This window comes from Neopelma chrysocephalum, unplaced genomic scaffold, assembly GCF_003984885.1.
Source record: "Neopelma chrysocephalum unplaced genomic scaffold, ASM398488v2 Primary Assembly neopelma1_44, whole genome shotgun sequence".
NCBI classification, from domain to species: domain Eukaryota; kingdom Metazoa; phylum Chordata; class Aves; order Passeriformes; family Pipridae; genus Neopelma; species Neopelma chrysocephalum.
This window is the reverse complement of record NW_020897703.1, coordinates 17,446,395-17,474,135: the sequence shown is the minus strand read 5'-3', so window position 1 is coordinate 17,474,135 and position 27,741 is coordinate 17,446,395. Positions and strand designations below refer to the sequence as shown.

Genomic DNA, 27,741 nt, shown 5'->3' with positions numbered 1-27,741 from the left:
CTGAAATGTACTGCTCTTCACAGTCAGAAATTTGGCTTTTTCTCCCCCCACCTGAAGCAAGGCCAGAAATATGAAAAAAAACCCCACAAACCCACCCCAAATCTGGTTCTGATGCAAACCTGAAATCAAATCTGATTTTAAAAACTGTACAGTATTTATATCACTTTTAAAAATGCAGAGCAATTACAGATCTAGACATAATAAGATTCTTTTTTTGGTTGGGATATACTTTTCAACTGTGTTCTAACTTACAAATTTTACCTGGGACTACTGAAGTGTTTACATGTCCTTGCCAATATACATACCACTTTATCCTGAATTTGCAAAGCTGACTGTTGTAACAACAAATCTTCCTTCCACTGTCCAATATCATACTTACAAATATGGGGGAGTAGGCTGGGGAATCTGTCCATGAGATAAATACAAAGGCAGATTATGCTATTTTTGCAGTCAGAATACCAATACCCTTTAAATTTCTAGGGTGGAACCATGGTATTAGTATTGTCAAAATACTTCCAGTGGAAGAGAATAAACAGTATGAGAGTTGGCAAAGGTAATTATAGTAATTTATTGAAAAAAACCCATACATCATTATGTAGCCAGTCTAACAATCCTATGAAATAACACACAGAAAGTCACTTTGGCAATGTGCTTCTCGTACATTAAATTGATCAATTTCAGGTAAAAGGCTTGATTTTTTGAAATGTCTTTTAAAGGAAACTTAATTTCAGTCTGTCAAAATGTGTAAACTTACAGCTAAGTATATGAGGGGAAGAATTCAGTCAGGAAAACACTGACAAAGTAACAGCGATTGAGAAGTAACCCTTGGGTAATCTGTTCCCTTTTACATGGCTCCTCTTTTGAGATACTTTATCTTCAAAAGGAAGAAAACCATAAAATAATCACCATGGCACATCTCAAGCTGTCTTTTCAGTGTTCTGGGATTGACAACAGGTCATCTAATACACTTTTGAAGTACTGTCACTCTGTAATGAAGAGACAGGAGTTTGTTCCATGGATACACATGACTGCAATGCATTTGTTCATCTTTATCCAGGAGTACCACTGCAAATCTAAATGCAGCCTGTAGCTGTGTGACTTTGTCCTTCTCTTTCCTTGTTTTTCTTTTCCTCTTAAAGACAGTTTCCTCATGCCCAGGAGCTCTCACACTGTTTACAATGCAGCACTCCCTGTAGGACACAGGAACTTCTAATGAACAGAGAAAGTTGAAAAGGGCTTTTATTTTCATTCTAAGGCCTTAATCTTCATCACTTGAAGGACAGTGAGCTGCATAATCAAAATCAGGAAACCTGACGGGCAGTTCTCCCCATTTCTTAAAAATTTGCTTTGTTGTTTTCTTGTCTGCAAACACAACCACAAAATTTCTAATCTTCAGACAAGGTAGGTCAAGGCCTCGGTGAACCATCATATTTCCCCAAGCCTGCAAGTATAAGAAAATTACATTTCAGATAAAATAGACAAAATCATTAGACAGAAATAAATACAACAACAAAATAAGAGTAAGAAAATAAGATGTTCCTCACTTGTCCACAATCTTTACATATAATTTCCCCATTTGTCTGGTAATCGGCATGCTTATCTTGCAGTGTCTTATTTTCTCTTGTATGGTAAAGGTTTCTGAAAAACAGTCAGACAGCACCCATCAGAATACACTGGTCATTCAATGCTACAAACACACAGTGACTACAATTGCTGAAGACAGATATGAAACCTAAAAAGTCATAAACTCTCTAACTGTTGTGTACATTGAGGAGCTGGAGAAAATGCAAGGTCATACTTCATGCTCCTACATAACGATGAAATACATGTATATTCCATGTCTCTTTTCACTGCATTTCAGGTGCTGCATCCTCCCTCACACATCTAAAGTAGGAGCAGAAGACTCTCTGTTATAATAGGAAACAGATCTAGATAATTTTTTTCAGGTGCCATGGAACTGTCAAAGAAATAATACCTGAAAGTTAGAGGTTTTCTTTTTACTCCCTGTAGTTCTACGTTAGCCCTTAACAAAATGATTTGGATCTAACTCTCCAGAGCTGCAGGGTATGTGCACATTCTTGCATCATTTTATTTAGGGAGTACTTGATCTTGATGATTACTATTAGCCTATGCAGAGGAGCTATAAGAATTATTACCTTGTATTTGAATTATCAGTTAACATTATGCTAACAAGACAATTTCACAGAAAAACACTTCAATATTTAGGGCTGCAGCTCAATTTTAATTTTTCCAATATGTAGGTACTCATTTCTCATACCTCTTCAAAAATCTTTACAAAATATACCAGTGATACATCTCAAAGAAACGAGAACTTTGGTGGGCAGTATCTTGGTAGGATGGAATGGTAGGATGGTCTCTGTTATGTAATAGTAAAGTACATCTGACCTGGCTTGTATGATACCCATTACAAATTTACTGTAGTAAGTAAATGCAACTTAAGTTGAATTAAACTGTTTTCTTGAATTCTTAATTTGCATTATAAGTGGGACCTGCTGCCATCAGGTCACTGAAAAGTTTAACAGAGTTTAACATAAATGGCTTTATGAGAGGAAAGTCCTGCTTACCAAACCTGATTTCCTTTTATGACAAGGTACCCCACCTGGTTGATCAAAGGAAGCCAGCAAATGCAATCTTTTCAGATTTCAGTAAAGCTTTCAGTACTGTCTCCCACAGGATCCTTCTGGACAAAATGTCCAGCACACAGCTGAGTAAACACATCATGCAGTGGGTGAGCAATTGGCTCACAGGTTGAGCATAGAGGGTAATAGTGAATGGAGTAACATCAGACTGGTGACCTGTTACTAGAGGAGTTCTGCAGGGCTCCGTCTTGGGCCCTGTGCTCTTCAACACCTTCATAAATGACTTGGACGCAGGACTGGAAGGGATACTAAGGAAGTTTGTAGATGACACAATACTGGGAGGAGCTGTTGACTCCCTTAAAGGCAGAGAGGTACTGATCTCTTCTCTGTGGTGACCAGTGACAGAACCCAAGGGAGTGGCCTGATGGTATGTTATGGGAGGTTTAGGTTGAATATCAGAAAAAGGTTCTTCCCCTAGAGGGTGGTTGGGTGCTGGAAGAGGCTCCTCAGGGAAGTGGTCACAGCACCAAGCCTGACAGAGTTCAAGAAGCATTTGGATGATACTCTCAGGCACTCTCCTGTGTGATACTCTCCTGTGCAGGGCCAGGAGTTGGACTTGATGATCCTTGTGGGTCCCTTCCAACTCGGCATATTTTGTGATTCTGTGATTCTGTTACCAAATTAGATAGCATCAGAAGCATCACTAGGAGAACTAAAAGGGGTGTGTCACCAGTGTGAACATCCTCTAAATACACAATTGTCAATGCCCAGGATGTGGCAGTATGTTATTTGAGTACCTGGCCATAGGCAAACTCTTATCCCAGGTCTGTTAGAATTGTAAGACCACTTACACTGCAGAATACATACCATACTACATATTACCACAGAAACTGTATCTTTTTTTCAGAGTTTCAAACTCTATTCACCTTGAATCAGGGGTAAGAACAAACACTTCATTCAAACTCCTTAACTGTAAATTACATAGAGCCTAGGACCTGACAATATTGGAATAATCTTTTTTTTTCTCCCAGGGCCTAGAGGGTTACAGGCTGTTTTAGAGCCTTGCTGAAAAGAAAATCTGTTTCTGCCTGAAAGAGATAAAGTAGTTCATAAACACTTACTGGAAATCTTTTTTCACACTGACATGATGCATGTACTCAATAACTTGTATGTCTTCTCCAGAACATATCGTTTTGTGGCAATTTTTGCATAAGAATGTTATTAGTGAAGGATTTTTCTTGTATGTCTTGCGCTGATCTTTCTTTGCCTTCATTTGTTTTTCCACTATACTTTGCAACTGGAATTTCTGAATCTAGAAACAGATCAGTAAGACCACTGTAACATTCTGGTGGAATGACAGCAACAGTTTTCTTTTCCAGTTATTTTACTGAGTTCACTGACTTCCAGTCAATTTTCCCGACATGTGTTTCCCCCCTTCCCAAAAGAAAACCAGACCTTTCTAAAGGACTAGAAAACACAGATTATAAAACAAATACTTACAGAAGAATTCAAAGCCATATGTAGTAACTAATATTATTTTAAGTTTTCCTTCTCTAAGTAGATTTCAAATAGAAAGTATTTCATATAATATAAATTAGTCTTCTTTAAAGGGAAAGTGCAGAGTTGTAGTAAATACCTTATTTAAATACTCTTCCTGTGGCATCTTCTGGACACGCTGAATGGCCTTATACATCATTTTCTCACGGAAAATATTAACATCTTCACGTTCAACAGCTCCTGAGCCACTCGGAGCCACAAGAGCATAGGTGCTCTCATCAGCTCGAGCTCGACCACGAGCCTACAATTTGCAAGCAATGCAACAATAAACAGCACAATGTTCCCTATGAGATCACACAACATTTTTTCCTAGTTTCATGGTGGAGGACATGTATTATTCCTTATGCAGTGTCCCCAAAGAGCATTTTTTTTTCTATTTATCTCAGACAGATAAAGGATCAGTGAATAACATATAGTGTTTCTGCATTATCATCAATGATACCTGTGAAAACTGCTCAGAGATTTGTGATTAGCACATTTTGCAACGCATAAACTGTATTTTGTCACCAAAATATAAACATGCATTTAAATATTAAATATATAAATATTTGTGCTCACAAGTTAAATGAGAGCATAGTCAAACTGATATTCTGATATGTAATTATCTCTTTTTAGCTGCTGGTGGTTTGGTATACATACACTGGTGGTACAAATGTCTCTGATATCAACTGGTCTGATGATCATATTCTCATACCTTTTCTACTAAAAGAGCTTACTGTTTATGTAGAACTTTGAATGGATGCTACACCATTAAAACATGGAGGCAAATTTTATATTGCCTACAGACTGAGGGTGGCAATTGGAAATGAACCTTGTTGCAAGAGTTTTCTCTTTTAGCCCTCAAACATTTCAAAATTATTTCCAAACACCAGGTATATGATTCACCATTTGCACATTCCAAACAGAAAAGCACTATTAAAAATAAGTTGTGTGTGCACAAAACTCATACCTGCACCATAGCAATTTCATTAGTGACAAGGCCATAGCGAATAACGATGTTACACTCTTTGATGTCCAAGCCTTCCTCAGCTACAGTAGTAGCAATAAGTAAATTTACATTTCCACATCGGAATTTATCAATAACTTCCCTTTGCTCATTCTGTAAATATTTAAAAAAAAAAAAATCAGTATATTAACTTTCAGTAGTAGTTTCTTTTTTCAGTAACAAGTTTCAGTAATTATAATCCCATCATTTCCAAGTTCAGTGTCAAACATCATGTGGCTTTAACAACTGCATTTAAGCACCTTGCAAGATCACAAATGAGGAGTTCCTTTTGAATATAATAGGTGTTTAGCATCTTTTTTTGAGGGAGAAGGGAGCAGAAGCCAATCTTTTTAAGGTAACTGAGCTTGGGAGTTTGTAGCCTATGTCACAGGTACTAGGAGATTTGACAATATAGTTGTTCTATTGTTTTTAAAGTCTTTAAATACTTATTCAAAAGTCTGGATTTCTACCACTTCAGTCATGTCCAATCAAAGGATAGGCTTCTAAGTCTAGTTCCAAAGCACTTAAAATTCCCCGTAATAAATGGAGATAATAATTTTAGTGATCTAGGGAGCACCAAAAAGCACAACAATGATACAATTAAAAAAAAAAGCATCCAAACAATAGACTTCTGAATCAGCTGGGTATTGTCACCAGCTTGAGCAGAGGGACAGAATCTTGCTATTTGCTATATTCAGTTTCAAAATGCAGAAGCTATTGTTTTCTTTATGCAATGTGGGCTACAAATTAAATTCCAGGTTTCCATGGAAAACAAGCAACTTTTTGAGGGAACAATTCCTAACTTTTTTTTTGAAACTGAGAGCAGCTGAAGAAAATGGGCTCTGCCCAACAGTAAACCACACCATTTTTGCTTAAAAGCTGAAGTAGCAATTTTATGGGAGTAAAGAGTAGAATAGAAGAGAGGTTTCAGGATACTGATGTACTTTGTTTTAAAAATGTTTGAATTGCAAGTGGTGTATGAAATCAACACAATGGTACAAGACAAACACAATTGAGTGTTCAATTGTGATATTTTCATTATGAATTTTGGCAAGTTATGGTTATGTCTCAGTGTGAAGCATGCATATAAATTGGTATAATTTGATTAAGCAATGGTATTAGAAAAAGACAGGCATAATCAACTTTGTAATTTTATTTTTTAATTCAGTAACTAAAATATCATTTTAAATACTGTTGTACTGATAAGTATAAACGCATTTTAGGATTGCATTTTTTCTCTTTCCATTTTGTTTACTTTTCCTTTATATGCCTCACTATAGCTTGTGTCCCTTTTGACGATATACTACTCTAGGCAACGGATGCTGATTACTCCTATTGCCATAGAATCCATAACCAAAAAATCCTTGTTTCTTTTGGAAATAAAATTATTCCAACATTATTATTCACCTATCCAGCAGCTTATGAAGGTAAGTTGCTAGCAAGTATGAAACCAGAACTCTAAGCTCCATTGGTCTAGTACTAAACCAAGCTGTTTTCTGAAATCATGTACAAGATGCAATGTTGAAATGTATGGTTCTGTACCTGAGTCATGGGTTTCATTTCACTGTTATGTCCAGAGCCGATAAGATAATGGGCCTTAATTCCCACTTCTTTAAATTTTGGGTTGTCTTGAATCCACTGGAATAGAGCAAAGGCACTTAGACGAGTCTTTGTGAAAATAATTCCTCTAGGTTCCTCAGTCTTCGTGAACTCCTCCATTAAAGTATTTCTCAACTGTATTAGATTCTCATTTTCATGTTCTGGCTTTCCAGCCAACTTTTTCAGCAACTTCTTTTTTGCTTTAAAAATAACAGATGTAAATTAAGAAAAAGTAACCATGTAAAATTACAGCTCTAGAAAAAACCCACAAATAACAAAGCAAGGAGCAGCTTTCTATATAATACTCTCAGCATGGCTAATTCACATTCAGTTTGAAGAACTGTGGCATACCAGTTATTTTTGAAATGAGTTAATATGCATTAAAAACACACTAATCAATCAAATAAATTACCATTATTGTACACTATATCTCATGGTGAGAATAAATCAAAGGAAAAAACCTTTCTATACAAAAGAAGTGGTACAGTTAAGTGCACTGTATTAAAGGGCTAAATACCAGCTTATATTTCCAAAATAATTTTAAAATAATGGAAAAAAGACTTACAAGAAGAAACAGATTAATATGCACAGCCTCAGAGCTGATAATGTTTTCATAAATTTAGACATAAATTGTCCTTGGGACATTAATTAAAGAAGGAATCCTCACTAGAAACATGTAATATAGTAGATAGCAGAATGAGCACATTTTATGGGTATTGCAGCTCTTAGATGTTTCAATATACTCAATATAAATGAATGAGACTCTTCAAATGGCTCTACTGACCATGAGCAGGGAAGATTCCTCATGTGTTCTCATTTTTAAAAACACTTCTAATATTTAAAAGTCTAGGTCATTGTCAGATGATTATGTAAACTCAGCAAGAATACTTTAAGGTGGGGGCCTTGTGTGTTACTACTCTCACTGATGTCATCACCCTGTGCAGATTATTGCAGTGCACCTAGTCCAATGCAATTGTACTCAACGGCCATAAACTACAACACCACCTAGAGAGTGGCTTTCTGACTAGTCTTATTCATATTTTAGAATGTAATCAAACATATAGAAAGCCATACAAAAAGTAGGTAGATATAACAAACTCCCACAATTTTCCCCTTAGTTAAACTTACACTAATGTCTCCAGGGAGTTTATCCCCCAAAAATGAATTTTGCTCTAAAAAGATGAAAAATTTTAGTTTTTCTTCTATTACTCCTGTCACTTTCAGTGGTAAAATCATAACAAACTGGAATATAATTTCTTTGAACTTTGTTTACCTGTGGAAATAAAAACAATCTAGAAAACTCATTTTCATTTTTAATTAGTTTAACTTTTTGGTTCTTAGAAACAGCTTAGTACTGAAATTCTAAATAAGGGGGCATAAAGAAAGTATGAAGAGTTATTAAAAAAACACACTGACATTATATGACCTATTTTTATAAGTTTTTTTCAACAATTCCTGAATTTCTCAATGATCACAGTCTAAATTTGAAAAAACAAAAAAGATTCATGAGTCAAGGACTGAATGAATCCCAGTTCCAAGGTGAATTATCTGAGAAAAAAGGCAACTAACTTTGGTATGTGAGGTTTTATCCTTTGTTTAATTCTCTCACTAAGTGCTCTTTACCTGAAACTAACTCAAGGTCATCACTCCTATTTCTTAGTACACAAAAAAATTTGGTAGAAAGTGTTGGTTAAGAACCCATCACTTCATTACTTTTGTATTCCATTTGCTCAACCTTTTGCCCCTCAAGAGTGTCTACTGGAATACACGTTTTATGTATCTGTCAGTTTCCTCAGGGACACTTCCTTGGAGGAAAGCAGAGAACAGTTTTTACTTACTGGCAGCAAAAAGAAAGAGCCCTTAGGCCAGAGCTGAGGAACTTCTATTACACGTTGTGACATGACCCCACTTTGGTGTTGTTTAATGTGTTCAAAACTGTATGAACTGGGACATCAAGGTACTGTCATAATAAACAGCACAGCAATCTCTAGGATGTAATAACTAATTGGCCCATGCAAACCATGCTAGTACATAGTTATGGATTTCAAATATTAAATATCACAATGTATTTCAAACTTACTATGAAATAAACCTATTAGAAATTCATCTGTTTCATCCTGTTTTGATACAGCTGGTTCATCATCATCATCATCGTCATCACTCCTTACTGTCTTTTTACTTTTCTCCTCCTTATAAAAGTTATTTAGGTGATTGTATGCATCCACCATTCGGATACTGTCATTTATCAGGAGAGCATCATTGTATTTCTTCAAGTGTTCTGCACAGACACGTTCCTTGCGTTTTTCTTCTTTTGCAGCTAGAAGTGAAAAAAATACAAAACCACAAAAACATGTCTGTGTATAGAATGACCCAAAGAAATCCAAAGCTGGGGTATATTTGCTATGCAGTTACCTCTTCTCTCTTCTCTGATCACCCACTGTTCATATGTCTGAGTTCCAAACTCAGATTTTGGATGGAACTGGCAATAGTTTTGTATTTCTGTCATGATCTCAGTAATTTCCTCTCTAAATGGATCCTAGAAATAAATTGATTAGCAAGGTAAGTAAGCATCTTCTGGCAACAGAACTATTTGCCAAGTACCACACTGAGTAATTTTTTAAAAAGTTAACCCTCCAATCAAAAAACAAGTAAGGTTGTTGAATGCATTTAGTTATGGAAACATGTAGTTCACAATATTAAACGAATTATATTGTGAAATCACACTTTTTAAACAGAATATAATGTCACTCCAATACAAACATATCAACTATGGTTCAGAAGGTCTTTTTGACCAGACACTTCAAAAATATAACTGACATAAGTAAAAAATTAGCTCTATTTAACTTTACTGATACTTTTCCATACAGAGGAAAGCAACAATATTCAAATTAGGACTATGGATCATCAAAAGTCTATAGAAAAAGAGCATTGGGCAAAAGGTTTCGATACCATACAACATCCTTTTAAAGAGAAATACAACTTTAATACTGATTTGTTTGAAAAAACTTACCCTTTTTTTGTCATTTGCAACCACAGTCTTCTTGGACGGCTCCTTCACCTGATTCTTTAACTGGTCCTCATGCTCTTCAACAGTCATAATTCTACATGCATCAAGATTGGCACAGATCTGGGAGAAAACCAAATGTTATTTCTTTAAATATTGAATGAGTTATTCCACATGAAAACTGAATTAATGCAACAGGGTTTCTTATTTACATATTTATATAACTTGATTATCTTCCTAAAAAAATTGGATAGAGGCCCTATCAGCATAAGAAAGGCCAAGTCTTTGAAAAGGATTTGAGATAAGCTGCACAAGTTAATTTTTAGGCATGAAAAATGATCCTTGCATACAGGAAAACATTTGTAGATCAGAGTGGAAAACAAGTATTTTGAAAAGGAAAATATAGCATCAGTACTTTGGAAGAGTAGATTTTGGAGCACAAAATAAATAAAAACAATGGTGAAATTAAAAAAAAATAAAAAAATTTCAGGATTAATTGTAAAAGTAAGACCTGTTATGAGACTAGAAAATAATTTGAAATTATGATTCTTGGAACAGGAAGGCAGAGAACATTTCTGTGCTAACTGCACAACGGAACTGGACTTTTCTGCTTTTGATCTCCTACAAGGAGAAAATACATACATGTCTGTCATTGAGTCTCAAGTAATAAGGGGAAACCTTACGATTTTTATGAGCAGAGAAAACAAGAAAGGAAGTCTGGCAGATAACCTTTGTAATGTCTTCAGCTGTAGTTATCTATTTCAGTTTGCATATTTGGATTACATTTCTTTAGATACAAACCCCAGCATCCTATCATTAGGATTTCAGAGCTGATGAAAAGGAGTTTTCTCCTTTTTCCATTGAAAGTAAGTTTTGCCAAAATACCTCACAATTCTACCTACTTTAATACAGAATAAAAGCTTCTTGTAGGTCTCACCTATTCAATATCACATTCTGTTCTTGTGCAAGTTACTAGTCAGGAGATTTCACTGGAGTCTTTTGTATTACTGGGCTTTTGTATCACTGGCCTTTTGTATTACTAATGTAAATCCAATTAATTCCAAGTAAAATATAGTTTCTTTAAGTATAGAATTTAACAAATTATCTCTGTTCTGGTGTTCATGTAACTCCACAACACTCCCCTCTCAGTGAGTAATTCTAACTGAAAAAAACAAAACACTGTGCTACCTGTATCTCACAAGTGGTTTCTGCTTTGTATAAGTATTCAACATTGTTTTTCATTTTCTTGGGTCCACACAAAAGCTCAGCTTAGTCCCTCTGGATATGCAGGTATAAAATACATCATCTGTCTAGTGTTTAGGAATACACAGTAAATTATAATCTATCAATGGAAAAATAAATTTTTTAGTAACTATAAAACCATACTACCTTTTGGATTTCTTGCCCTGATCCTAACTTCAGAATGTTTTTCAAGCGAGGCAATCTTTTTACTTCCCTTTTCAACAATCCTACTTTCCTGTAATGTAAACTTTATTTGTGTGTGAATTTCCATTAATTTGTAGTGGGTCAATTTTCTGAATGGCTATGAGCTGAACTTCCATGTACACATGAAAAAAAAATTAGATTGTATATTTGGAGCCTAACGCTGACTTAAAAAGTTCTACTTGAACAAGACAATGTCCCTTTGATGGTTTGCAAGTGTGAGGGCTATTTACTTTCAGAATATGGTCTTCAGCTTTTGAGTACGATTTTGCACCTCCTACACCAGGTGAGGCTGTAAGTCCCAGAATCTGAGGTTGTGGGATCAGTGGTTTGTTTTCTTTTGCCAGCTTCCTGTTCTTCATCTTTTCTTTTAAGTAACGACGCATTATATTGTTGTAGACACCTTCCTTCTGAGTGTGATGACACTCATCAATAATGATAAGGGAAAAGTCTGGAAAAAAAAAAGATGCTTAAAATTAACGATTTTATTTCAAATGTAGAATTTGTGTGACTAAATCTTATAACAGGTAAGGATGGTGTTGACTAATTAATGTATTAGGAAATTGTAGTGCTGGAGGAAAGTGTGGATGGAAGCTGTACATATTTAATGGACTTTGGAATCTTTGCTGCAGTCCTGATATGTCAAGTAGTTTCCATTTCATGTAATGGAAAAAGCTGTTCTATTTTTTGCAAAACAAATCTGATGATACAAAGAATTTCAGAGAGGTATTTTTAATAGCTTGTGGTAAGAACATATAGCTGAACTCAATACCATCTTTTAAATCATAACTATATCTGACAAATTACATACTGTTTGTTTATGAGAAGATATATAACGTGTTAGAAGCATTTCAGACATTATTGAAAGGCTTGTTGTGGTCCAAATACACTTCCATTTTGTAGCAACACAGAGATTTCCTTCCTATTTGTGTCCAATTAGAAGATTCATATTACTTTACGGATGTGCTATTGCAAAGAACAAACAGATTAGTGGGAGCACTACCACTCATCTCTCTTTTGTAGTAGAGGAAACTAATGAAGATTCAGAGAGGTTTTATGTGCATTTTAGTCAGATCATATTTACATGCAACAAGTAATGTACTATACAATAAGGAAAAATAAGATTTTTTTTTATTTTAAATGTCTCAAAAATATAGAAAACATATCTTTAATCCATCTGCACATGCAGCCAGTGACATATATTTCAATGTTCTGATTTGAAACACTCATGAACATTTCTCTCTTTCTCTAGCAGCAAAACTGGTTTATGGAGCTCCCATTATTTCTGTACCTGGCCAATAACTCTCTAATTCAACATAGTTTCCAACAATTTGAGGAATGTTTGTGGATATGACTGTAAAGAAGGTCACAGAAATGATCAGGTTTAAATACTCATATGTAGGTTTTTTTAATCTGGACAATTGCCATGGTTTTGTTTACACAATGATGTGCTCGAACTGTTGCATCACTACAAATGAGTTTGCAACAGCTGGTAGCAGAAGTTGAAAACTAACAGAGAGCTAGATCAGTCTCAGTAAGCCTTTCTGTGAAGAACATAAAGAAAGGTGGAGACTAAAGAAGGGAAGTTTTATTTAAAGGCTACACCAAAGACTACCGCTAGGAAAGCAAACCAGTGTTCCACATCACTGGGGAAAGCTGATTGTCTTCACACAAGTGATCATGAAGCCAGTTTGGACTGGTGTGATGTAGTTTCAAACCTAAATTCCTATTTATTTCTAAGATTTATACATATTGCAAGACTTCAGAAGCAGTACTAGCAGTTTCTCAGTTATTTTGCCAACATGAACTTACTCCCTTTGATTTCGACCATTATGTCTGTAATGCATATTCCTATAATTACTTGTGAAGAAACTAGAAGAGATGTGTTTCTACTACAGAAGGTGAACATAGCTTTTAGAAAGTCCACACAGTGATTTTAGACCTTGGCAAAAAGGGTAAACATTTGGTAAAATACAATTAAGAGACCCCCCCCCATTGCACTAAGGCTGGAATTCCACATAACATGTAATGCAGACCTCTGTGGAAACAGATGAAAAAAGAAAGCACAGAAATTTGGAATAAAAAACTTATAACTAATTAGGATGATTTATATAGGCTGCAAGTTAACCAAGTCACAGCCATAGAAATGGAGCTGGCTGTGTTCATGCTTTCTTGGCTTTGGTCCAGCTAAGCTTCCTAGCACAGGTGTAATAGCACAGAGGAAAAAAATGAGGTGCAGGGCCACCTCAGCTCTGGAAAAAATGTAGCTCTCTATGAAGGAAACTTGGCAAGGTGTGCAACACATTCAAAACCCATTTCGTTAGACAAGCTGGTTGGGACACAGCCCAATTCTAAACTGGTCAGCAGTTCCAGTATAAATGTTCGGATGCCTCTATACAAGATTACAAAGTTATTCAGATTTAGGAAAGTTTATTAACTTAGGTGCAGTGGAAAGGAAATAAGAATAAGAAAATCTCTGGTACTCTGCCTAGGTTAATAACAAGGCATTCTGAAGGAGGAGAGGCAATTCTGATGTCCCCAAGTGGCTCTGCAGGAGTTACTTTGGATCAAGCAATACTGCAGTCAGCACTAGGCACTGACAGACACAGACTGACCCTCAGGTTTCTCTGCTTTCTCTGTAACACCCAGACTAGCACTTCTTTTATCTCAGGTCCATTATTTTGAATATTATAGCTTTCCCCTCAGCTACATCCTGCCCCATCTAAAAAGGATTTGATTGCATGCAAATAGAGGGAGAAGTTAACTTCTCACAGAGGAAGGTCACTGCAGCCCAGATCCTGGAGCTGAAGTCATCAGCTGTTCCATTATATGTATGTCACTGGCACATAATACCACTTTTTTTCTGATCTCCCATAGATACCTGTCACTTTAGTATTCTGGGAAAACAATCTTGCCTCGTTTATATTTTGTTTTCAACTTCCTTCATCTGTTGTAGGAAACTATTACATCTGCCAAGCTCAGAGAGACAGACATTATAAGTAATATCACTGTACATCAGCAAAATTTTAAGAGTTTAAAGAATACTACTTTTACAACAGATTGGCTTTTATCTTGTGTTCCATTGTACTTCTCAAACTACAAACTACATTTGAGTTTTTATCATGTTTTTTCTCATCCTGTTTATGGCTTCTATGTGATATGGCTCAATGCTCTACCAAGCTTGTAAAGTGGAACCAGTACGACTGTAAATGCATGAATTTGTGCTTGAGTGGGATAAAATAGGAAGCATAACAAATATTTAGTACAAATGAACTATAAGAGTCTAATTTTGGCTTGCAAAAATTGCATGCTCATTAATTAAGATCTGGTTTTGACTTCTGCTTGCATTTATTAAACGAGTAAATTGAAAAAACCTACTGAATGTGACACATTTTTACTCTGCAATTTTCCAGACTAGAGACATACTTTTATTCCTTCTGTAAAAGTTTCAGAATTAAAAACTTGCCTGATAAGTGGACACCTTCTTCATCTTCTTTGTCTGCATTTATCAGTGAATTCTCAAGGATTTGTGCTGTACTGATGATGACATCATTTCTTCTGACAACTTCAGGAAATGAGATTTTCAGTTGAGAATCACCACTTAAACCAATAACCTGATACCAACGCTTCAGGAATGGATGAAACTCTGATTCTAAATGCTGTTGTACCAGTGGTACCTGAACAAAAGTTTCCAAAGAATTTAAACCAGAGCATACACAGGATTAAAAATACATGCCTGTTTGCCAGAAATGTTGTTAGTCGAATAAAACAAAACAAAGCAGTAAAAATCCCCAAACCTATTTCTCCCCTCCAGCTTCTCCTGTGAAACTTTTTTTGTCCCAAGAAACTTGGCTTATCTGTGTCTGAGAAAGAATGAACAAGCCATGCATGCTCTGGCTCTTTAACTGAGCTTATAACATGCTATAAAATTTATTCTTATAAGAAGATATGGATACTGTTTATTATTTCAATAAAGTTCTTAAATGTATTTCTATATTTTAATATTACAGTAGAAGATTAATTTATATGTGCTAAATTTAACTGTAAAAATTACAGCCACTATCAGAAAATCTGAAAAAATATTCCTTAACTACTGTGAGACTCATTAGATGGCCTTCATTACCAAACTGAAACACAAAATGTGAAAAATATTTTTATTTTTTAAAATTCATTCCAATTTGAAATTTTACTTTTTAAAATAATGTGGTTATTAGGGCGCATCTAAATTTGCACTTGCAGTGGGGTACACTGAAATAATTTGAGCTTGCACCAGGATGATGATGCAAAGGAGATGACAGTCTAGAGCTGTGTGCCTTTAACATAGCTACATCTAGAGAAGCTGAGAATTGTGTTTATATTCATTTTACAATGTCTATATTAACAATGCATGATGTTTAAAAATTATTAGTCTTAAAAAAGTGGACTAACATACCTTATTAACAAGTACTATGACTTTTCCAGGCTCTGATGCTCTTTTCTTCTTATCCAAGTGATCTTTGGTAATGTAAACAGCCACTCTGGTTTTACCAGTGCCTGTAGGGAGACATATTATAATATTTTCCCCATTTAGTGCTGGCTTTGCAACTTCCATCTGGTAATCTCTCAGAGTCAGATCTGGCTCAGGTGAAGCTCTCCTCTCCTCTTCATCTTCATCTAAGGGTAGAAAGAAATATGAGTATCAAACAGGAGGCATAAAACATATATCAGAATATTGAAAAAAATTTCAAAGAGAAAAATACTGATTTACTATCAAAAGTGTCTTCTGAATAAATAGAAACAGGGCATATTAGGACAGACAATGTTACTCTGTGGACCTGTGCAACTCAGGATCAGAACTGCTTATATCCAGTCACCAATCAGAATAGGTGGAATAAGCCACAGTATGTCTTCACCTGTCTATATTGACATGATTGCTATCATGTATGAATTCAAAGATACGGTTCAGTAGCACTGGGACCAACAAAAGTTGTGTTCAGAGCTGCAGTATTTATTATAATGTAGTCAAATTTATGTGACGTTCTCCTTCATCAATACTGAAATTTATTTGGTCACAAGGGAGCTACTTTTTTAAATACTTCCAAGAGTGGAGCCACAGAGAGAAAAAGAGATAGGGACCACTTAAAAATGATGGAGTTATAAAATATAAAGATCAAATAGATAAGAAAATTCAACTGCCTGTACAAGACAGAGCTAACAGCAGAATGTATCACACCTATTCATAGTAGATTAAGTTGCTCCTTAGCCTGACTCATACATAATGCAACTGAGCTGTTCATTAAAAAGCCATATACATTTGTTACCTAAGGCCAAAGTCTTCCATCTCTCATTTAAAATGCAATGGCAGAGTTTTGATCTATGGCTCACAGATGAAACAAACAGTGTTCAAAACTTAAAAGTAGAAAAATGTCGTTGAATTATTTCAAGCAGTAAGAAAAGTATATCAAGTCTCTTGAATTTACATATATTTAGGGAGTCAGAAATTATATATACCTTAATATCAGAAGGATTTATTTCAATGGAGTTTTTGTGTTTTTTTTTTTCCTCTACAAATATGTTTAGATCACCCTCCATGTATTAACTGCCCTCAGTGAAGAAAAGATACAAATTCATTCTACTAGACTAAAAATGAGAGAAAAAAACCCATATAGTTTTGTTTCCTGATATCATTTGGTGAAGAATCATGAGGATTTTATTATCACTGAGACATTACACACAAAGTAAGTATATTTTTCTAGTATTCCTGATTCCATTAAATAAAATTAAACTAACAAAAAGTAATGAAGCTTGATAAAATACTGCTGATGGAAACATCTGAATGCCATTCTTAAGTGTTTTTTGCTTGTTTTGCCTTTTAGTGTGAGTGCAGGGCTACCTGGAACGCAGGGAAATTTGCACGAGAGAGTACTTGCTGTCAATTATCTGACTTCTGCTACTCTCTTTTGAGGAAGAACGCTGTTTGCTTTCTGGTTGGCTAAATTCAATAGTTCAATCGTATTGAAACTAGCACTTTATCACCCATCTGTTTGGTTAAATTTCAGTTCCTTAACATCCTCAATTAACGGTCTAGGCCTAAAAAATATTTAACTTAGCTCTCTCCTAACTTCCTCAGCCCCTGTTTAGACAAAGGCTCACACAGGAATCTTTTTGCAGATTAAAAAATGTAATAATTAAAGGATTTTCATAATGCACAGTTTAACTTTAGAGAAGTTGTCTGCCCTTGTACAAGGCTCATATGAATTGCTAATTCCATTTTTCTTAAATGTGAAATGATCCTTGCACAGAAAACTGCAACGTGATTCTTTACATTAAAATCCAAATCATATCAATGTATTAAGACACCATCCAAACATCTTTGTTAATACAGCAGCCTTACTGCAAAATTTCAAATTATAAAATCCATAAATATCACAAAGTTCATCTGCATCTCTTTAGCAGATGCTTAGTTGTTCTCACTGAGTTTACTAGGCATGATTAAAAAGTGTGAATGTTTTTAAAAACTTTTTAACTAGTTGTTTTTAAAGCCCACATGTAAACAGAACATGTAGAAAGTAAACATTGGAGAAAAAATCTGTTCTGCATTCTTCACCAAAGTGTAGTGATTTTTTTTTTTTTTTTTTTTAGTGCTAGTTACTAGACATAGCAAATGTCCAATTTACTTAATGGGAGAATTTCAGGAATCTTAAAGTATCAGGCCACACATATATATGTGCAGCCACACACCAGTAGCCTGGATTGACCTGACCAACTGATACAGTGTGACCACCCCCAGAACAGAGAAGTTTCCGTGCCCAGACATTTCATGTGACACAAGGAAAAAAATACAATGTGACTTATGAGTCTCCTCAGTTCATGCAGAAGTGTAAAGTGTATTCTGAGGAGTTAGCAATATGTAGACTAAAATCTTAGCTAGAGTGTAGCAATTTAGATCTGAGCTACCCTGAATTTTTTGTGTACTTATAGATTATGTGGATTTTAATATTTAAAAAGCTTGAAACTATTTTAAAAGTATTTATAGTAAGCACTTTGCAGGCATATGATATATAACATTTACACGATGTTTATAGGTTTATTAGGCAGAGCTGGCCTGAAAGGTACCCAAATTGTTTCTAGCTTTTTTACAAGACACAGTCCCAATACAAATTTTAGAAAGGATAGATTCCAAAGAGTAGCTTTTGAATTCTGTGTAGGCAAACAGGCTGTTCACCATGGTGGGCAGCTGCAAATTTGTTCTGTCTGAGGTCTAAGATTTGAAAAAAAAAAAAAAGAAGAAGAAAAAAATATTGGGATGTCATTTACAGTGTTTAATTAGGCTCAAACTATACATAGCACGATAATACCTGTCTGCTAAGTATTATGTAAACATGGCCCAATATCTAGTTTAAAACTGTATTTAAAACTTGCACATGCATTTAAATGCGGGATTTGCAAAGGTCTTCAGATAGCAACCCATTGATTAGGTTGCTTTTACAAATAGGGCTACTAAAATACTTACATAGAACGTAGACCTTCATTACTGTTCTGCAGGTACCCTGGAAATGCTTCTGCTAATGATTAGATACTTCTAAAACATGTCCTATTCCCTCTCACTTACCCTGTGCAGGGGCCAGGCGCAATCTACCTCCTTTCTGAGAGCAAAAGACACGTGTCTATGTGGCAGCATTGTGAATATCTGTACAGGTGACTGCACCGGACGACTTCTGTAAGTCTCTTCAGCCCAAGTGATTTTATCATTCTGTCTCACTGACTATTTCATATGATGACAATGTCTAGAGACCTACTCAGATGAGCTCAGTAAATCAACTCTTTTGGGGGTTAGGACTTAGGTCCAGACACTTAAAAATGGTATCTGTTTTCCAAAAAAATACGAGTAAGTCTGGCATCTAAATACAGTGAACTAGTGTTCACAGTGAAAGCCTTCCACTAATTTTTGTTCCAGACCATTCACAGAGTGCTTCCCCTCCAGAGTTTATTTTGTAATTTCTAAAGAACAGAAGGGAAACATACCTGAATCACTGGTTGTGCAGCTCTGGCCCAGGTTTTCACTGAAGTTACGGACACTTCCATCTCCTATGGAGACATCTGACTCTAAATGAAAACCACAAACAAATGTAGTATAGTATATTTGCTGTACAAATATTAATAGCAAAAGCATATTGTTTGCTTGCTCCCTAAGCTGTTAAAATAGGCTAGATGGTTATCAGGAAGGGATGGCTGAGATACAATTTTCTTTGTCTTTGGTAAAGATAAGAATCTGAACAACATAATTTTTTTTCTTATGGAAGAAAATATGCAGCGGAAGATTAAGATCCAAAACATGGCAGAGGTAAGGCAATGTGGGTTGTGATTCATCATTTGAAAGCGAGGGGCCAGACATGACCACCTGCATGATCCCCTCCATCCTCTCTATCCTCTTTTATCTTTTCAGAAGAGTGAAAATCCAAAAAAAGTTGCTTGCAAACTGAACATTCTCTTTTACTCCCTGTAAGCCGTGAGAGCTATACCTGTAGTAGAATAAAAACAAAACCAGAGCTCTGAGTTTTCTTTTTTTTTTTTTTAAGTTTCTTCATGTAACAAGGAAAGGGCAAACCATAGTTCCCAGGTAAATACAAGCAGTGATGAATTATTAAATCTTCCAAACTGTTTGCAAGCAAAAACAGAGCCTGGATGGGGCCGCCCTGACTGGGAAGTCCGCGGGGATATTCCCGTGCTGAGCTCTCCCTCTGCTGGGCGATCAATGTGTTACACTGACTTGTTTTTTCGGTCACCAGTGTAATTTAAACAGCCGGGTTTCTCCCAAATCAGTCCTCTCAATACCTAAAGAGACACGCAGTTCTTCTAGAAAAGTCTTCTTCAAACTGCCTCATCCTGAGCTTACCTTAAGGTAAGCTTAGGTCAGCTTACCTACGGCACTCTGCAACTGAGCCTACAGTGTGCATACGAAATCAGTCATTGACTGATGTTTTGCTTAATCATCTAGTGAACTTTTGTTATATCAAGTTCTTTCCAGTAAATACCCTATTATGGTCCATATCCATATTTTTCCCAATTTATTGTCCCCAACAAATAATTCATAAAGCAAGACAGATTCTGTGAATGAGAGTTTAGAACTGAAGTTACAGTGTCTTAAAAGGAGCTCCTGAAATATAACTACAAAATCTTGGTAAGTGAGGTGGAAATTAAACCTAGTCTGCATTCAGTACATTTATGAAGCTACCTTAGCTACCACTAGGAGTCAGGTATCAATAGTTTTTCTAATATAACCATGAAAAGTGATGCAAACACTTGTCCTACTGTCCTACAGTTGTCATCATTTATTCCATCAGAATCTGATCCCACTATTAATCACCATCATCTATAGGAAGTGGTATGATAGACAAGGGCATTGAAAACTTTAAACACCTAAATTAAGCCAGTCTCCTGGAAATCTGTGCAATCAACAGAAAGGCACAAAAAAGAAGAAAGCCTCACCAGTTGTAAGCCATGTTCAAAGACCTGTGACAAAACTGTTAAGTAGCATTAGTGAAAATGAAGATGATACTGCTATCTCTCATTTTTGCTTTCTAGGAATCTATATAGGATAGGAAAGAGAGGACAAAATTAAGATTCTATGTATCTATTCCATATGGTCTCCCATCTAAATGATCTAAGATGTAAAAATATGCATTCATAAGGTGTTTTGTACATAATTATCTGAATAACAACGTGCAGTATGTATGACACTATAATATCTCAACAGAAAACAACAGTGGTGAAGTGAGATGCAAAATAATCTTCTTCCAAATGAAAGGTGAATAAAATTCTCCTTTTTCAACTCTTGCCTTTCTTGAATTATTTTAAAATAAAATAAACTAAGAAAACAAACAAACAAATGTACCAGTAGGCATTTCCAAAACAATGAAGATAAAAGAGTTGATATTGTAACAGCTGTTTTCACCACTTTTGCTAACCTTCCTTTAGAGTGCTTCTTGCATATTGTAATGTAGAATATTCCACAGAAAGATTTTCAGTCATTTTGCACTGACTAATTAGTAAGTATAAAGACAATGGAATGCAATGAAAAACAAGCCTTGAAAAACAGAGCTGCTATTATTTAAATTGTTGTTTATATATGTAACTATAGCCTTAACCAAGTGTTTCACTTCTGACCTTGCAAACTTATTTGCTTTTGTGTTGTTTTGTGTGTGTGTAGTTTCTTACCTGTGTTTTTGTATGCACAATTTTTCTCTAGTTATCTCTTAGGGTAAATGATCTACTTCTGATTTGTTTTTATGACCCTGCTGCACTCATACCTTCTGACTCCCTCTGTTTCAGCTACTCAAATAAACAGGTCAGAGGAGGCTTCAGATACAATGCAAATTGGAGTAATTTCAAGTGATTTGAAAAAGCTTCTTTCTGCTTGAAATATGTCCTTTTCAAGACATGAAAGAACAGTGGGAACGTACTGCAAAACTGACAATACTTGACAACATCAAATTGCAAATCATGTGGGTTCCCAGCATACTTGGAAGTAGAATCTGGGCTCCAGTTTTCAGCTGCCTAGTTTAAAAATACAGTCTTATCAGGTCACAAGAAAGGATGGAAATGGAAAAAGAGTTAAGTGCAGTTGAGTGTAGAAGCACATAGAGATCGAAGCTTACTGCACTTCAAGATGGCTTATGTGAGCCTGTTCCTCTGCAGCCATGTCCATGCAGCACTGTCTGCTGGCAGCCCCTGTTACACTGCATCTGCTCTGCTGCTTTAGTTAAAGTCAGAAGTGCATCTGTCAATTGTCCCCACTTACACCACTTTGGTTCATATCACAGAGCTGGTTTAGATCAGAAGAAATTCATTGTCAGCTGAAACCAAATGTTTCATGTGTCCCAGCCACTTCACTTGTAGGTACACAGTCCACACCAGACTGAAGTTAATGTGAACCAAACTGATAGAATCCCTGTACTATGTACACTCTTAGGACCACTTCACTGAACAGATCTGCTCAGCTGCACAAACTGCTAATACCCATTATCTATTAATTTCAGTACAGTTCATTGCTGAGGAGACTGTAGTTTTCTGTCCAGAATTAGCTTGTGGCAGGCTAGTTAATAACTAATAGATCTAATTATCTGTAACCCTCAACCTGGCAAGAGTCAAGTAGAAGATCAGGCTAATAGCAATGAAAACCTACCCTTAGTGAGGCCCAGTAAGAGCCTTAGCCTTGCCCAGGAAGGATTCCAAGTAACAATGAGGATAATTCAGTCTAATCCATTTTGTAATTATCCTTAAATATTTGGCACCTCTTCTTTATACTGCCAAATTATGTTCTAATCCAGGAAAACCAAGCTGGTATTTTTGCTGTAGTCAATAATTCAGTATTTGCTATGAAGCATTGTGATATGCTGTTAATATTATGATAAGTGAGAAATAGGCTATTACTGTTGTACACTGAAAGGCTGCAGTTTTTCAGAGCCAATTTTTTTAAAATTTATTCATGTTTGATAAAAAAAGAGCAGCCTTAACTGTCTTACTCCTTTGGCTGAGTAAGCTCACTAGAATAATTTCAGATAGGATTTGTCTCAGTTGTAACTATTGTTCAAGTTCCATCTGAACTTGTAACACATATGAATGGCTCCTTAATCATGCAGCATATGTTTGAACCATTGGTTCCCAGCTATGTTTGGGAATTGTTGCTGCTAATTGCTGTTGCTCTTAATCAACTCCCAAGACATGTTTTTAAAAGTAGATCTGCGTGAACAACAGGCCACAGCAATTTCTAAAAATTTGTACTAAGTTCTCTCAGTTACCTGCAGTTACTAAAGTTTAACTGGTACCAGCACAAAATACCACTTAGTAAACAAACCTGAATCTACAGAATTCTCTCCCATGGATGTTTCCAATACACTGCTCTCACTGATGAAACTATCATTCACATTTTCTTGCTGTTTCAAATCCTCCATTATGACATATCCTGGTTGGCTTGTAATTTCTGTTTCTTCATTTGTACTGTTCTTCAGCTCATTTTGTCTATTCTCCGTTCCTAGAAAACAAAGAGAAATTCTAAAGTACTATAAAACATTTCTTTTCTTTTAGTGTGGAGCACAGAAAACATAGAGCTAACCTGTATTCATCATGTACATAACAGCATAACATACAGTCTTGGTCTTGACTCAAACACTATAGTTTGGAATTTTGACATTTTTATAAATATTAAGATATTACTCTGTAGTTAGACATTAAATTTAAAGAAACAAATAGATTTATTTTTATAAAGTTCTCAATTTCTATGTGTAGGCGTCTGCTAATAACAATGTGTTTTATTGTAACAAATCATTGATGATCAACCTATAGTGCTAAAATGTAGCACCAGTCTTCTCCTTCCACAGTACCCAATGAAGCTGTTCTCAGTGTTTCCTGTCCATGACCTTATGTCAGTGGATGCTCCAGCACTACACACCTGACGTATCTACATACATACAGGATTGTGTACATGGAAAATTACTTATCCTCTGGTAAGAGCCACACAATTTATGGCTTCACTTATTAGTCTGTACAGTTTCTTTTAGGCCCTGCATTGTCCAAGATTACAGAGAAACTGTGGAATAAATGCATTCATTCAGTATTCCACCAAAAAACTGAATTAAACTTAAGTTTTACCCTATATACTCTTTACTGTACTGAAAATTTAGAAATCCAAATTTGAAAAGAATTGAAAATAAAAATATGAAAAGAATATTAATAATTTCCATGTTTGTGAAATATTTGCTACTCTGAATGAAACTGAGGACCAGAATTAAAATTAGGACCACAATAGCCGCTCAGTTGTTGAGCCATTCCCAGGATCTGAGTTTCACTCAGAATGATCTTCTGAGGCTCCAACTTGGTTGGTCTTGTCCTGCAGACTGCAGTGCTCAACCATCTTTGAACTGCATACTCAAATACAGCACCTGTGTATCTGTGTCTGGCAGAACACAGGCTGATTCCTGTCCAAAACCTTCATGCCCCTCTTACCCCAGTCTTATCGCATTGATCCATATGCAGCAACTAAAAGCACAGACACATAGTTCTGGTGAGCTCCTCAGGTGAGCAGGCTGAAGCTGATAAATGGGAAATCTGTTAAAAAATGTTAGTCTCAAAAATCTTATGAAATATATGTGGAGCACAGTAAAAATGAGGGATGGATTATTTGGGGGCTGCTTCTTTTTTATATTTTAGAATCCAAGGGAGCACTGGGATAATTTTACAATATTATAATCATCGTACGGGAATAAAAAGTAGTGGCCGCTTTAATAGTTTATTCTATTATTGATATACTTATATATACTATATATTTATAAGTATATATACTTATATATTTAAGTACTGTATTGAAGGAGAAATCCAGGTAAGGTCAGTTTTGTTTGTTCAAATTAAGCTTCAGAATATGACTGATTATAAAAACATCACACTTGAAAACCAATGGGTTATAAAAAGTAAGGATTCAGTTTAATTACAACTGAATACATACTATGGCAATTCTCATACTGCTAAGTAAGAATTTTTAGTGTTTTAAAATCTATTGATTAAGCTGTTAAATAACTTGATTTTTAAATCCCTGGACGAGCAAAAACATTAGTCCCTGGGTCACAGTGAAATCAATACGATGGGAATCTTACAAAAAAAAGAGATATTAAAAAAAGTCAGTAGTAGTGAAATAAGATTATTACCTCCTGTATTTCCACTTAAATCATTTGCCAGGTCTCCATGTTGGGTTTCACGGAGAGCAATCAGAAAAGGAGAGAACCAATCTTTCTTCTGCACTATTCTGCTCAGAAGCTCCCTTGCACCCTCTCTGTTCCCACGATTGTCAGTAACAGTGTGGATCTGGTGAAAAAAACCCACAAAAAAATCATCATATAGACTTTGGAAATGGTTCGAGGAAGTTAGTAAGAATAGTCTAGGTACAAAAGCATTTCCCTGTCATCATTAAAACATACTTAAAAATAAATATATGAAGCAGACCTGCCCCTAATCAGAAGAGACTTACTGCAGTTTTGTCCAACCTCATGTTTATCTTGGATGGTTTCAGGTGGCATATATAAGACTTATGAGATCTGAAATTTAATTGGAGAGACTGGTAGTACTACACAATGGTTACAATAATAATAACTATATAATAATTATTAGTATTGTGGAATACTAATTGGTGTTCAGACTGGTTTAGGGAATAAGCAACCTTGATTAAGGAGAAGTCATGTCACACATCTTACCAAAACTCAGACTTAATCTGTAACATGACCTTATACATAAGATAGAACATTTCCCTTCTTAAACTCTGGCTTTATCACCTCAATTCCCACTTAAAAATACAATAACCAAGCCTCTAGAAAGTCACTATTGCCCTCAAAGAAGCTATGGAAAAGTGTCCCAAGGCTGTCACAAGCAGAACTTGACATGCAATCACATGAGAAGTGAAATGACAATCCCAAGAGCAAAGCAGCCTGAGACAGGTGTTCAGTCCTCAAAGGTAATTTTCTTGAGGCTCACGAATCCCCCATCCTGATATACAAGGAAATGGGCAAACATTGCAGTGGGAACACCTGACTGAGATTGAACACTAAAAGGAAGTGCATGGGAAATGGGAGTAGGAAGAGGCATTAGGAAAGACTAGGCTCCACTGGAGTTGAAACTGACAGGATTGGGAAGGGTAATGAATGGCTTAATGGAAATACCAGAGGCAAAAAGGTGGTCTGGGGGATCACAGGGACCCATTACCAGGGAATGGAGCTGGTAACCTCCTAAAAGGCCTCTGCATCGACCTGTGTGTTACCATGCTTGACTTCTGATTCATTAGGGTGTAGCTGATTCTTGCTGCTACCTGACAGTCACAAGACAAAGTTATGTACGTTACTGTCATTTAACTGAGACAGAGTACAAAACTACCTTAAAAGTGGATGCGAAGGCTCAGAGTGCAAATGTGATGTAGCACCACCCTTTGTTTACCAGTTTTCCCCTTATTGCTCTGGCAATTATTAATTTAATGTGTTCTAACACCATTTCAGGATATACATTTTTTTGGGTTTCAAGTAAGTTTCACACTCCAGGTAAGTCATTCTTAGCCAAATGGGATAAACACTGGCAAATGTTTTTGTCAAAGGTTAATACTTCCTTGTTCTTGTCAAACTGGTATTTCTGTTCACCTACTATGACAGTCTTTAGTGAACCTATGGTAAAAAAAAGGGGAGACAAAGTCTTGCTTTATTTTAACTCAAGTATTCTTTAGGACTTTACAGGCCATCGCTACTTCCTGGTATGATTCAAGAGCAAGAAGATACTTAATGACACTTCATCTCCTGATCCTAAGGTCTGGGGCAAAATAATAAGTAACAGTAAAGCCTGGTATATTTGTTCCAGTGACTTGGTTCATGGCATTTTTCTTTCACAGGTTCTTAGCTGGCATCCCACCTGCTGTCCCATTGTCAAGGGTCTTCATTGGCTTACCGAGAGCCATTTCTCTTTTCCCCCAAGTTTGGGTACTCCCTGTTCATTTTTACACTTACTAGGCCATTTCTAGTTGTGGATTCCTACGTGCCTCACAGACACTGGGGCTGGGCAGTTTCCGTGGCACTGCCTGGCACCCAACCTGGCAGGCGGGCCACTTACCCGATCCAGGTCCTCCTCCTTGAAGATGCCCATTTCCAGGCACTTCTCGGCCACCTGCACGGTCCGCATCCTGTCCACCAGCGTGCTGTGGAGCAGCTGCACCAGGTGCACACAGAGGTCGTGGTCGGCCTCTTCGGCCGGCGAGGGCAGCTGGCTGAGGCTGGGGTTGGCGTAGCAGGCGGCCAGGCTACAGCCGCCGTGCTCCAGCGCCTGCAGAAACTCGTGGAACCAGCCGCAGCCGCGGGGCCCCCGCTCCACGGCCCGCAGAAGCTCCTCGGCCCCCGCCACCCCGCCTCGCTGCAGGGCGGCCGCCCGCACCTTCTCCCTCTCCTCCGCGCTCAGCGAGGGGAGCTGGTCCAGCACGGGCTGCACCTGGATGAACTGCTTCAGCCGCGACCTGAAGCAGGAGATCATGTAGAGGAACCGCTCGTCCCGGTCCCCCTCTTCCATGGCGGCGCTGGCGGCGCCCGGCGCCCCGGGGCTCCTGCGCGGCCGCGGGAGGACGGCGGGGGGCCCGGGGGCTCCCTAGGTCGGCCGGGGGAGCGCTGCCGCTGCCGGGGCTCCGCAGACAGGCCCGGACTGGGCCTTGGGAGCAACAGGTCCCCTGTTCCCCTCCGCGTCTCCTCCGGCGGGCGCCGGGCCGGCCCCACTTTATTCCAGAGCCAGCGTCGCTTTCGCTTTCGTTTACGAGAGCGGTGTGTGGGGCAGGGACACGGCGCACCGGGGCGGGGGCATTGCGCCTGCAGGGAAGGGCAGCGCTCAGTGCCACTCCTCAGTGTTTAAACCGAAACCTTTAACAGTAACCGTGAGTTTAAAAACCCAATCATAAACACAAACGTCTGTCACTTTCCAGCTCACGAATTTCTCGCGCCAGTCGCAGCGTGTCAGGGTTTTCGGCACTGGCGACTTCCCAGGCACGCACCGACAGCAGTGAGGCG

At 37.0% G+C, this 27,741-nt stretch overlaps 1 protein-coding gene across 2 annotated transcripts; it reads right to left on the bottom strand.

The window, feature by feature from the left end:
- On the bottom strand, positions 1–27,453 carry IFIH1 (interferon induced with helicase C domain 1). Of its 2 annotated transcripts, XM_027678736.1 has the most exons (16): positions 26,804–27,453; positions 24,868–25,024; positions 23,025–23,201; positions 19,193–19,273; positions 15,621–15,841; positions 14,655–14,865; positions 11,422–11,639; positions 9,752–9,868; positions 9,154–9,277; positions 8,822–9,058; positions 6,685–6,941; positions 5,107–5,256; positions 4,237–4,398; positions 3,722–3,912; positions 1,545–1,638; positions 1–1,441 (listed from the first exon to the last, which is right to left on the bottom strand). In XM_027678736.1, exons 1-16 carry the CDS (start codon positions 27,251–27,253, stop codon positions 1,259–1,261), a joined length of 3,030 nt encoding a protein of 1,009 aa, XP_027534537.1. In that variant the 5' UTR covers positions 27,254–27,453; the 3' UTR covers positions 1–1,258. The 2 variants fall into 2 exon arrangements, with proteins under 2 accessions (XP_027534537.1, XP_027534538.1); XM_027678737.1 differs by lacking the exon at positions 1,545–1,638 and having other exon boundaries at positions 1,315–1,441; positions 26,804–27,338.
- Between the last annotated feature and the right edge of the window lie 288 nt (positions 27,454–27,741).

What these genes read in the sequence shown, in the direction of transcription:
- IFIH1 (XM_027678736.1), bottom strand. Translation starts at nt 27,253, where the DNA reads ATGGAAGAGGGGGACCGGGACGAGCGGTTCCTCTACATGATCTCCTGC. An exon ending in AGAGAATTCTGTAGATTCAG is followed by an intron (nt 19,274 to 23,024) that starts GTTTGTTTACTA and finishes GTTTTCATTTAG; the next exon opens with AGTCAGATGTCTCCATAGGA. An exon ending in CTGCACAACCAGTGATTCAG is followed by an intron (nt 15,842 to 19,192) that starts GTATGTTTCCCT and finishes TTCTACCCTTAG; the next exon opens with ATGAAGATGAAGAGGAGAGG.